This window comes from Centroberyx affinis, unplaced genomic scaffold (assembly GCF_046629955.1).
Source record: "Centroberyx affinis isolate AG114_WGS23_722 - 3 ecotype Tasmania unplaced genomic scaffold, CSIRO-AGI_Caff_v1 ptg001594l_1, whole genome shotgun sequence".
Lineage (NCBI taxonomy): Eukaryota > Metazoa > Chordata > Actinopteri > Beryciformes > Berycidae > Centroberyx > Centroberyx affinis.
This window is the reverse complement of record NW_027280041.1, coordinates 2,819-15,913: the sequence shown is the minus strand read 5'-3', so window position 1 is coordinate 15,913 and position 13,095 is coordinate 2,819. Positions and strand designations below refer to the sequence as shown.

The 13,095-nt window shown below is 41.0% G+C and overlaps 1 protein-coding gene across 1 annotated transcript in view; it reads right to left on the bottom strand.

Annotated features, from left to right (window-relative positions):
* Positions 1-11,824, bottom strand: part of LOC139651108 (glutamate receptor 4) — a gene marked incomplete at its 5' end in the record, with an annotated part of 58,851 nt that extends 47,027 nt beyond the window's left edge. Inside the window, 2 exons of the mRNA XM_071527952.1 lie at positions 864-1,048; positions 11,585-11,824. Of these exons, the coding sequence (XP_071384053.1) occupies positions 864-1,048; positions 11,585-11,824 (425 nt within the window). The remainder of the gene's footprint in view (positions 1-863; positions 1,049-11,584) is intronic.
* Positions 11,825-13,095: the final 1,271 nt, after the last annotated feature.

Sequence of the window (13,095 nt, the reverse complement as noted above, 5' to 3'; positions counted from 1 at the left end):
ATTAAAAACTTGCTAATTAATGAAAACAGACTCACAAAAAAAAAAAACTGAGTGAAACAAACATTAAGAGAGTGCAGGAACTTTGTGTAATTTGTATCTCTGCAGTCCTGAAACCAACAAATACAGTACAGCCCTGCGGCTGTCGCTGTACTTCAGAGAACCTGGAAATACACTCAACAATAGCTGCGGTTAGGTGGAGCCTTTTTGTCATCAGAATAGTACTTCATGATCCGTTCAATTGATAAAATTTCATGCTTAATTTCACATTAAATGCTCATTCTGATCACTTTCTTTGGTTGGAATATCTATACTCTTTCTGCGCACGTGACGCAAGTATTCAGATCTTTGACTTAAATAAAAGTAGCAATACCACAGTGTAAAAATACTTTGTTACAAGTAAAAGTCCTGCATTCAAAATCTTACTTAAGTCAAAGTACAAAAGTATTAGCATCAAAATGTAACTTAAAGTAGCAAAAGTAAAAGTAGTCATTATGCAGAATGGACCATTTCAGAATCATATATATCATGTTATTGGACTATAATTATTGATGCATTAATGTGTTCATCACTTTAATGTTGCAGCTGGTAAAGGTGGAGCTAATTTTAATTAACCTTAACCTTTATAATTTGTATTCATAATCTAAATCTGCAAAGTAACTAGTAACTAAAGCTGTCAAATAAATGTAGTGGAGTAAAAAGTACAATATTTCCCTCTGAAATGTAGTGGAGTGGAAGTATAAAGTAGCATGAAATGGAAAGTACAGTACTTGAGTAAATGTACTTCGTTACATTCCACCACTGCAAGTGACATCATGACATTTACTTTAATACACAAATAAATGATGATGTTATGGTGGCATCACCTGCTCCAGCATGTTCTGCAGTCTCTCGGCCTCCAGGTCAATGACAAACTTCTTTTCCTGTCTCCGGTCCAGATCCTCCAGCAGTCGCCGGTAACTGGCATCGTTGAAGTTTTCCACGCAGATGGCGCTGACCTGCCAGTTGTTTTGGCCTGCCTTCTCCATGATGGCCTGCAGGATGGCGTATCCTGACAGAAACAGAGTCAGAGTCAGAAATCAACTTAAAAAGTACAAATTCGATTTGAATTTGGGTTCAGGGCTGAATCAATTTACATTAATGTATTGATCATAATGCATCATAATAGTCCCATTTTCTGATGTCCAATCCAGTGTTGTAGCCCAGTGATTCTCAGCCTTTTTCACAAGGACCCCTAATTTAGTCCACATTAGAGCCACAAACCCCCATTTGATAAGATTTTGTCTCTAAGACCCAAATCTGAGAATATTTTTATTGTCAGATATTATTTAGTCCAGAATTCCATGACTATCTGTATTGTAGGTAGAGAGATAACAGTGAAACTATGATCAAAACAGTCATTCCCTACATTCTCTAATTGTGTTAACTTCTTGTAAATTAAATAATGGTGAAGTTAATTCAATCAATTTTCTGGGGAGCCCCTGGAACCCCCTCAAGGACCCCTGGTGGTCTCTGGACCCCACGTCGAGAACCACTGTTGTAGGCAAAGATCAGCTCAATGCCAATACTCAACATCATTGCATCCTTAGTTTAGTTTGTGAACATGAACAAGACTTTCCCAAAGTTAGAAAAAGGAGAGCCAAGATTCAAATTTACAATTCAATTTAGTGTACAATTTCTCATGCTGCTCCACTGCAAATGAAACCGACTTCTTTTTTTCTGGATATAGGCACATTATCTACTGTTAGCATTACTGTGAAATTAAGTTTATTTGGGTGTAAAAGCTTGGCTGAGTGCTCAAATTCTGCATTCCAGTCATTGTCAATGTACCAGCTACAGAAATTGTCTATTGATGAAATGAAGACTTTTGTTGTACTATACTTTCTGGCTGAAATATGGCACAGCAGGCCATGTGAAGTGACAAAACATATTGATTACAATTGCTGGTTTCAGTAATAACAAACTGGCCTTACTAGACACAAAATCCCTGGCAAGACAACCCCCTTCCCCTCCAAGAAAAACTGCTCTAAAGAAGAAAACTCTGCTCTGTACGTAAATCCTTTATCCTTCTCCAACCAAAGCTCAGCCTTTTGAGCGATGAGTGAAACAGGCTGGTCTCCCTGAGTCGGAGGTACCACTTGACTCTAGAGGGGGGGACCCTTGCTGTCAGGTTTGTGTATAAAGAAAATGAGTGTCGGAGAGGAAACCAGGGAGCTGTGAGGGCGGCTGTTCTCCAGCAGGAACAGATGTCCCCCTTAAACGGCCCCTCCTGGTGGCCATCACAATCTGGCAACCCGTCTCCCTGCGCTCCCAATTAGTGGATTAACCTGTGCTCTGGCAACCCGGCTCCCTCTCCACCTCTTCTATCCCCTCCCCACCCCCTTGCTCCCCATTAGAGGCATGTCGGTGCCAAGAGGGATCGCTGGTGGCAAGTGACACGCACAGATTGAAACACACCCACACGCCTGTGCACACACAATCGCACGTGCACGTGGGGAGAGTGTCACTTCAGGCTTTTCCTTCTTGGAGAAAAATATCTCTCACTAAACCCTAAGGGAAGAGCTGATTCATGACATTTCGGCTGCAGCGGGAGGGTTTCAATTTGTCCGGAAGCTAGGCCCAAAATGGGGGGCAATCGTTAAATTTTCACAACCATAGCACAAGGCAATCGGCGTTGCATGCTTGAAAAGCAAAAAAATGAACCTTAAATTTAGGAAGTAATAGATGTGCTTTGATGAGGACTTCACTGCACAGGTACACAAGGCGGTGGCGTCGGAGCAGCAGGGGCCAAGGGACTTTTTTTGAAGGAAAATGTAATAATCTGTGACATTTTCATATCATTAAATTTCCGTTTTGCTATTCTCTATTGCTAATATATCTCTATTGCTGATATAACACACCTAGCCAGACCATGAAAGCTTTTACATTTGCTGTTCAGACACCCGGTGTCTGGTAGGGAAAAGACCTCACAGTACTGGACACTGTTTGATTGACAGGTGATCTCTGGGAAGTGCAGTGCAGAAACACCACAGCAATGAGCACTTAGCACCAAAGATGGAGAATGATTTAATAGATGGAATTAACCGTCTAGGGATGATTTTGAGTATTAAGTAGGAGACGTAATGAATATTGGGTTGTTTTAGTGTCTTTAAGTTATATCAGAGCCACCATAGTTCACCACAATTTAAAATTTAGCAGCTGCAGACTAACCTATTTAGCCTATCAAGAAAACAGCTATATGACTAAAAACCTCACATCCGACATCATATACTCAGCAAAACTGAGAGTCCTCAGAGAAGATGGGACCGCAGTGCTGTTTGAGGATCAACAAGATGCAGTAACATGCCAGCAGGACTTCAGAAACATTGTGGATATGCCAGACAAATCCACTGGAAAGGACCTGGAAGAAACAGCTTGCTGGGAAAAGAGCCAAGACCCAAGAAGAAACCGATTACATGAGACGTGATGTCTCTTCTGGAATCGCTACACCAGTATGATGAACTGCGGTTCGACCGATATTTGTTTCTGAAGGCAGACACCAATAGTTTGGATTGAAGCCACCGATAAGCCGATATTTTGTGCATATAATCAGTTTCTTTCAATTTTTCATGCAAAAATGACAAGGATTCACTGTTTTTACCCTGAGTTTTATTCACACCAGGGTAAAAAAAACCCTCTGAAAAAGCATTGATGTAGAAAAGGTTTTACAGGTTTAAAGGTTTTGAAGCCTATACAGTACTTCGATTCCATGACAAAATAGGGTGGCTGAAACCTATGTATTAGTGCCAAAAAAACATGTTAACCATGGTTTTTTGGCAGTTTATGGAACATTACTCTTTAATCCACAGTGGTAGAAGACAAGGGTACCCAATGTCACCTTTAATATTCGCTATTAACATGGAACTATTAGCAGAGAGCGTATAGCAAAGCAATTAAATTAAGGGAATATAGTAAGTGTTGGTGGAGAAGTTCATAAATTACTGTTAAATGCACTATCATCCCCTATATATCAAATAATGAGCCATTAATAACTCCATTAATGGGGGTCACAAAAGAGCACAAAATGGTTTCTTACTAGACACTGAACGCAGATAAATCAAAGGTTATGTGTAGGGATTAGGCCACAAGTGAAGAAATAAAAATAAAATATAACCTGCAGTGGAAAAGGTATAAGATTGGGACTGGAAATTTCTCACCTCTGCTAGTGTGTGTACTGATGAGAATGTAATGTGCTTCTATACATATACTGTATATGTGTGAGTGCACATGTTTGTAGGAATAGATGTGTCATTGCGTCCTAAATTTGACTTGTTATAATTACTTTTCTTTTACATTACTGTCCTCTGTTTTGAAATTGTTTATAGTGTTGTTGTTTTTCTTTGGTTTGTCATGCTCATTTATGTTTTATGATATTTGTATTTTCAATCACACAGTTTATTGGGCTGTGGGCCTCTGGGCTCTGGAACAATCTGTCTGAGGAACTGAGGCTGGCAAAATCATTGCAATCTATTAACTCACTTCTTAAAACACAATTATACGGTCAAGCTTTTACAAAAGCTATTTTATTCTCATATTTTCCTGCTTTATCAAAATCATTCCCTTACAAAAAAAGTCACAACTGCAATCCCACATGTGAATTCAAAGCACATGTGCTGTTTGCATGTGCACATGTGCTTTGAGCAAACTTCTATTACATTACATTACATATGACAGTATTTGTTTCATGTATTAAAACTTAATTTCAAATGCAGAGAGAAATTTCACATGTTCACATATGAAAACCAACATGCGTCTAAAAAGCACATGTGCTTTCAATTCACGTGAATCTTCTCACATGACTTTTTTGTGAGGTATTGCCATCTGCTAAGTCATATCTCACACTTCTATCTTACTGGTTTTTATTTATATTTTTTTCTTGTCTGGTCTGTAACTCTGTATAAAAAGTGACATTAAAGATCATCATTATTGATTTTTTTTGGTAAGGTAATGTGATATGTATTTTTCTATGTGACTTAGTGACGGAGCATGATTTTTGTACTTTGGTTCATGTATTGTATAAATTAAAATGCAAAAAAAAAAAAGAACACTAGAAAAGCCACTACTGCTGACTGCATTCCTGCAGTTTGTAGTCCATCTATGGGTTTATGGACGGCATCAAAAATGAGCCATGACAGTTTTATCTCAATATGTGCCTTCCAGACTTTATCTCTGAAACCTGCATTTGCTTCCCGGCCCAATAAATACTGATACACTAACGGCCTTTTGCTCATCTCTTGGTTTCCATCTTTGTTATCAGTGTCTCTTGTTCACTTCAAAAACATACTGCTTTATTGTTTATTTTTTAGTCTCATCCTCATGGTGTCCTGCTTTGCTTTGATGACTCCTATGTACCATTTCCTACCTGCCTTTACTGCTGTGTCACTTGCATTATTGTGTTGTACGCTGTCCTGCTGACCTGTTGTTCTTCTATTTGTTACCTTTTCTTTTTTTCTTTAAGTCTATTTTATCTTATTTTGTTTTATTTTAATCCAAACCTACAACCCCACAAAAGGCGTTTTACCTCACTAGGCTGTCGTTGCAAACAAGAATATTTGTTTAATTGACTTGTCTGGTTAAATACAGGTTCGATAAAATATATATATATATATATAATAAAACATTATTCTCCATTCTTCATCAATCTGCTTGCAAAAACAGCATGTAAGAACCAGCGGGACATTATTCTCCAAAGCTACAGAGGTTGGTAATGTGTTTGACAGATCAATTTTTGAAGGCATTTTTGGATTTGGATTTTTGGATTGAAGCCGTCAATAGCTGATATTTTGTGCCATTTTACCATTTTCAAGTATTCAGTGTTTTGCCCAGAATTGGACTCTTGTCAGGGTGGAAAAGCCTCTGAAACAGCATTTAGACAATCATGGGACACTAAAACTCTCCACTGAAACCTACAATAATAATAATAATAATAGTAATAATAATAAAATATATTTATTCATACTTGTGTGGAATCTGATCAAAATGTCACATTGAATGAGTGCATAGTAAGTGTACCAGTGTAGTATTGGTCAATTTAAAGATAAAAGATAAAGATAGTGAATATCAGCACTAAATATCGCCTATCTGCGACTTCAGCCTAAAAATATTGGTATCAGCCTCCAAAAACCCCCATCATCCAAACCCTAGTTGAAACTGATTTTCGCTGACTCTCCCCTGCGTTTTGCACACACCTCTTCACATCGCTCCATATACCAGACCGCCGTACGCGCACGTAGAGATTAGCGGCTGGATTCATTCGGCTGCGTGTAATGATATGATATCCCATCATGTCTTATTGTGCGGCGCCGTGTGCAGCGTGTACGGACGGGGGAAGGCTTAGGCAGCGGCAGCCGAGGCAAGGAAAAGCGGAGAGCGAAGGGCCCCGGCGAGCGCTGATTACCAGCTGATAAATGTGTAGCCCCGGGGCTGTATGTGGAGCAGCAGCCAGCCACAATCAGCATCAGCGTCAAAGATACAGCTACAGGCTAGTGTGCAGACTGATGTTTAACCGTGCTCCGCTGATAGGACCGCGACCGGACACTAGGGGGAGGTAGCTCTGTGGAGTGGAGCGTGTCTAGTATATGCGAGAGCGTGTGTGTGATTGCTCCCTCTTCTCCATCTTTCCCCTCGCTGTTGTCCTTTCTTTACCCTCAAATGTTAAGTATCTGTCCACGAAAAAACCTCCGTCCTCCCTCGTTCATCCCGTCCTTCGCCCTCTCCTCTTCCCCTCCGGAGAGTACACGGAGAGGCTTATCCTTTTAAAAGGAGTCATTTGTCACGGCCCGCGTGCCCTACTGCTACCAATCCATCGGGGTGGAGAAAGCTCGACACTCTACCCCCTCTACTATTTTTCCCTCTTCCTCTCGTGTCCTCGTGTTTCCTCTCATCTGCTCTTGTTTCCTCTCATGTTCTCCTCTCTTTGCTTTTTGTTTCCTCTCCTCTCCTCTTCTCTGGACTCCCACATTTCTGGAGTCAGTTCCTACTCTCTGGGATCAACTCCTTCACTCCTATAGATGAAACCATAGGAAGCTACATTTGAGACCCATGTGCATGCGGCACCTCAGGCGTTTAGGTTACTCTTTAATGAAGGAACAGCCTAAAGCCAAGAAATCTGAATAATCTTTGCAAAAGCAATAACAATTTACCTTAAATGCATGCATTGATTTTTTCATGCTCCATCTCCTCCATACCATTCTAATCCATGCTCAGCTCAGTATGCCTGGCTGCAGTATGCCTGCAGTACCTCTGCTATATGGATGTGCCTTGGAAACCACCACATGGTGGAGGTAGCCCACAGTGCACACAGGTAGTTTCTCCAACAGACCAATGAGTGAGCATTAACCTAGCGGCTTCCCACTTGACCAATTAGCTATTTTATGTACACAGACAGAAAAAATCATTGATCAAAAAACGGAATCGACAGAAACCAACAGTCGATTGTCCAGGTTGTTGGAGTCTCTTTTGGGATCGACCCTATGATTTCCTCTCCTCTCCGCTCATCCTCTCTCTTCATTCTTCTTTCAAAATTAATGTCTTGCTCTTGTAGTCCTGACTGGTGGGAATGGTTTGGGTTAGTGGAGCAGGCGAAAATGAGGCAAAACGTTTCCGAAATCTTTTCATGTTAGTAGTAGTGTTATTTTATTTTACTGTATTTCATTTTCCTTCTTTTTCCGTATGACTGTGTGTATGGGTGTGCACTTTATAATCCTGACACTTATCAATTTAATTGATGTTTTTTTTGCAATACCTTTAAATCCAACTACCTACATGCCATTGTACTAGATAGTAGTGTGTATTATAGTGTGTAGTACTGTATATCCTTTTGGTGCAATTGAAAAAAAAGGAACTGTAGTGAAGCTATTAGGAACAGCACTCACTACACCCATGGAGGAAACAAATGGGTGCGTAAGCATGGGTGCACGCATGCACACACACACACACACACACTCGCACACGCACACTTACTCAATGCTACAATATCCAAGCCCCAGCCCTTGTATCCCTGGTGCTTTGAAGTAGGGAATCAGACTGGCGCTCATTGACTGAGCTCAGCCATGCGTGGGCTGATTCTACATTATAGTCAATACTGGATGAATGCCTGGCCCTGTGTGTGAAAAAATCCCCGGGCCAAAGTGCTGCTGCCCGCATCCAAAAGCCTAATGAAAAGCACACGCACACGCATGCGCACACATACAGCATTAGAGCGTGCACATACGTATGCACTACTGACGCGCACGTGCACGCACACATTCACACACAAACACAGTCAGTCGTCACTCTAAAGAAGACATACTCGCAGTATTCAACCAAAAGCTGCTCAGTTGCAAGTCAGTCAAATTACACTGTCACTTCTAGAGTGTATACACCCTTACTCACTTTAGCATAGTCCTGAGTGGGACCGCCACTTGATGGAAAGAGTGGCAGTACAAAAAGCCCAGAAGAAATATTAAATAAGAAAATAATCTGAAAGATGGTGCCTGGGTTCATAGTTGTGATTTTCCACTTACGCTGTGCTTTTCCAGCCCATTGCAAAAAGAAGGCCTCGCCATTTTTCAGATTGTGAAAAATGCTTATGGGAGAGGTTTGCTTCCATGCTATGCCATGCAGCAAAACACATTTCAACTGATCAGCTAAAGCAGGTAGGGGAAATAAATGAGTCAAGAAAGTTCTAGAGTGAGAAGGCCCAAGGGAAGACATTGTAGGAGGCCTAGAGGACAAGATACTAATAAAAAAGACAAATCATGGAGGAGGATGAGAAAAGGCTAGGGGATACAGATAAAAAAACAAACAATAGATGATAAGTTTCATTCCAATATGAGTTATCAATCAACTTCCTTTAGAAAATGATTACTTCAAAGTACTACTAGAGTACCTGGAATGGAATACCACAGAGAAATTCTCACCCAAGTAAAGAAAACCTAAGACCTTTGCTAACAAAATTTGTACCTTTTGCGGATGACATCCTCCTTTTCTTATGCAAATTGACAAATTGAATTCCAGGTAGCTGTTAGGTTTCAAAATGGATATACAGTGTTTTGGAGTGAAATATTCATAACAGTTTTTTTTGGGTCATGATTACCACATTACAATCCGGCCAAAGCTGGTAATGGTATGTGGTGAGGAAGGCTGGGAACGACACGACACGACCCAAAAAAGACCGTGAAAAGATTGGGCGTCGCACACTTTCCGGCGTGCGTCACAGAGGAACGCACACTTGACGCTATAATCAGCCTAAAAGTCGTGTAGTGTGTCCTCAGCCTTTCTCCATGTCACGGGGCGGCACAATCTCGCAGCTGTGCAGCGGGGCCGGCGCTTTTTTGTTGCGTATTTGGAGAACACTTGATCTGATAGAGCTAGGTTTTGAAGCTGTTGTTGAGAATAGAGTAGGGCTTTTTTTTTTACCCAATGCAGCATGTCCGCTATGAGATAAGGAGAAAGGGGGGAGAGGTGGGGGGGGTCGTCCTGTACTCACTCCGCAGACCATATAAAGCCAATCTACTCAAAAAAAAAAAAAAAAAAAAAACGCACTGCAGTTCCCACAGCAGCAGCAGCGGTGAAAAAGAATGAAAACCCATGGCTACCTTCTGGAAAAAATGTATGAAGGTGAGATGTGGAGATGTGATACAAGCAGTAGCACATTCTGATTTGTAATGGAAATGTGAGACAGGGGGTGAACAAGTACAAACCTATTGACTCTGTGAATGTGTGTGTGTGTGTGTGTGGTGTGCGAGAGAGAGAGAGAGAGATTGGGCGGGCAAGACAAAAATAAAGAAGGGAAAGAGAGATATGTATTGTAGTATGTCTGCCTGGGAGAGAGAGAGAGAGAGAGAGAGAGAGAGAGAGATCCACAACACCTCTAGCCCTCTGTATAGCAGTAGCCCTGCGATATTGATCGCTCAGTGGCCCCAAGACATGCCCTGGACAAAAAACAGCCATTATTTTAGCAGCAGATCCATTCACATCTCTGTGTTTGCAATGTAGAGGGCATGAAGGGCAAGAGCACAGCCCACTGGATATGACAGAGCAGACGACTGGGAATATACCACATACCTTCTGAGAAATACTGAAATAGTTCACCGCCTAGTGGAATTCAATTAAATTATTCTGAATTAAGTAGTCCTTTTCGATGGGGGCCCTACAAAAGCATAATGAGTATTCCTCAAAATTAATTAAATTACTAAGAAACAAGAAAAATAAACAATGCTAATGATGATAATGATAAGCAGCATATTATGTAGATGGCACTCAGTAGAGCGCATATCTCCGCCCACGCTATGCAGCTGTCAAGATATGCCAGTTCCACATGTCGGATTTTCACCGAAAGTTAATAATTTCTTTCATGCCACATTATCAGGAGATGCACACGTGTTCGTGACCGGACCTGAAATGGGACATGAGATCTGCCTGTTCAAATTCTAGACTCTTTGAAGCATTTTAGCAGATTATCTCATCACCACATGGCCGAACATTAGTGCTGCACTTCTACCTTCTTATCTTATATGTTCCTATCTTATATGTTTTTGTCATGTATGATCTTTGCCTATTTTTTGCTTTTTATTTTTGAAGCACATTGAGTCTACGCCTGTCGTATGAAATGTGCTATATAAATAAACTTGACTTGACTTGACTTGACTTCTGTCTGCTGATAGACCACAAAGTCTGATGGTGTTATGTGAATCTGTTATGAGAAGCCACGCCCCCCTTTGGCGAATCAGTGTGAAAAGTTCATCAGTTCTAACTTGCCCCATGGCCTTTCCACAAAGTTCTGTGCAAATCTGTTCATAACTTTTTGAGATAGCCTGCAAACAGACAAACAGACAGATGGAACGGGGCGAAAACATAACCCTCGTCCAACTCCGTTGGCGGAGGTAAAAAACAGATTACCACATAAAAGCTTTTTAATAAAAGAGATGTCTGTTTTGTCATTTTGATGAGAAACATATTTGAAGTAGGCTACACACCAGCATGTGGCAGACTGTGTAGCCTTGCATAGATTTCGATGTGGTATTTATTAAAAATCATATTTATACATATTGAAATATATGCAGTATAAACTAAGAGCTAAAGTTTAATGCAGAAACAATATGAGATTCTGAAGAAAACAAATATGTGCAATATATACTGTACATGTCATATTCATTACCAGGTCTATAAGTTCATACATGTGTACAGAAAATGTCTGGGTGCGAAGTGCGATGTAATAATTATTTATCTTATCAAATATATTCAATTTACAGATGTAGATAACATATTGTTGGGTGAAAACCTTGTATCTCCAAACTGTCAACTTTTCAGAAACAAAGAAAAGCTTTGAGTTTATCCAATGGGTTTTGGAGATTTTCATAAGCACATTCGTAGATTTTTCCAATGCATAAAGGAATAATAAAATTAAAGCATACACACTAGGGATGGGATGATATATTGTGATACAAAAAAGTGACAATGCATGTGTGCAATGTGCTGATTTGTACTGGATATGTGCATTACTGGCTTTTCAGTACTATATGTACAGAAAAAGAGACAATATAGCGTAGACGTTATCTCTACTCACCCCGGTCGGTGTCGTACAGGAAGACGAACTTGTTCCAGTCGTAGTGGTCGAGGAGGGACAGCAGCGCCCCCCGGATGGACGGCCGGAGCTGCAGGGTGAACTGGCTCTCGCCCTCGGTGGGGAAGCTGGGCGTGATGAGGGAGATGTGCAGGGCGCCGCAGAAGGACGTCAACGTGTGGACCGAGCGCTTGTCGTACAGGCCGAAGATGGCGAAGACGCCGCGGGAGTACTGGGAACAGACTGGGAGGAGCGATAGAAAAAACAGAAAGGAGGAGGATAGAGAAGAAGAAGAGGAAGGAGAAAGACAGGTTATTTCTGATGCAGATAGTTCACAGAGCTGCTTTAAGAGTAAACCCCAAACCCAAATCTGTGTAAAGCCTGACATCTAATGGTGAAAAGCATACTACTGAAATTGCCATCTGCTATTGGCTGATCTTTGGTGCCAGGTGATGTCACCTTCTATAGAGTACAACAGGTGGTGACATCACCTGGTACAAAAGATCAGCCAATAGCAGAGGGCAATTTCAGTAGCATGCTTTTTACCATTAGATGTCAAGCTTTAGACAGATTTGGGTTTGGTGTTTAGTTGGTGTTTTACTCTCTTAAGTAATAATCAGTAACATAATCAGTAACAGTGCACTGCAAATTGCAGTGAACAGATGATGTACCCTACAATTTATCTATACCACAATGCAATGCGATCGGTCTCACCAAAGAAGAAGAGTCGTGCTAGTTACCTCCGCTAAAGAGGTTATGTTTTCGGTGCCGTTTGTTTGTTTGTTTGTTTGTTTGTTTGTCTGTTAGCAGGATTACGGAAAAACTACTGGCCCGATTTTCATGAAACTTTGCGGAAGGGTGTAGAATGGGCCAAGGAAGAACCCATTAAATTTTGGAGCGGATCCGACTCACGAACAAGCAATAATAGCACGAACCTTGGCGGAGGTCTGCGCTCTCCGAGTGCCCTTCTAGTTGCTAGCTTGTGAAGTAGCCAACGTTAGCTCACAAGCTTATTGTTTGCCAAACCAAAACAGCTTGCTACCATTAGGAGGCAGCACCTTAGTTGACAAACCACACTTGCACATGATTCGAATTTCAACAATTTATTTGTAATGTAATGTTCAAAACTTCACAAAATCGATACTTGAGTACATTTCAACCCGCTGTCATGATGCTTGGTTTGTTTATGAGATGCTGGGCGCGTCTAGGTGCATCACATTCCGTTGAGCGATGATGCTTAAAGGAATAGTTCACCCCAAAAATGAAAATTCTGTCATCATCTACTCACCCTCATGCCAAAGGAAACACAGGTGAAATTTGTTAGTCCATATAACACACAGGGAGGCTGCAGCACAACTTGGTAGCAGCCTTCTCCAAAACAACTGAAGTCAATGGGGACCTGTTCTTTAGAGTTCCAAAACAAAAACAGCCAAACAATCACACTGTGAATAGAAAGACCTATACACCATTATTTGTTGCAAATCAATCAGCTGTAGTTAAGATTTGCACTAAAT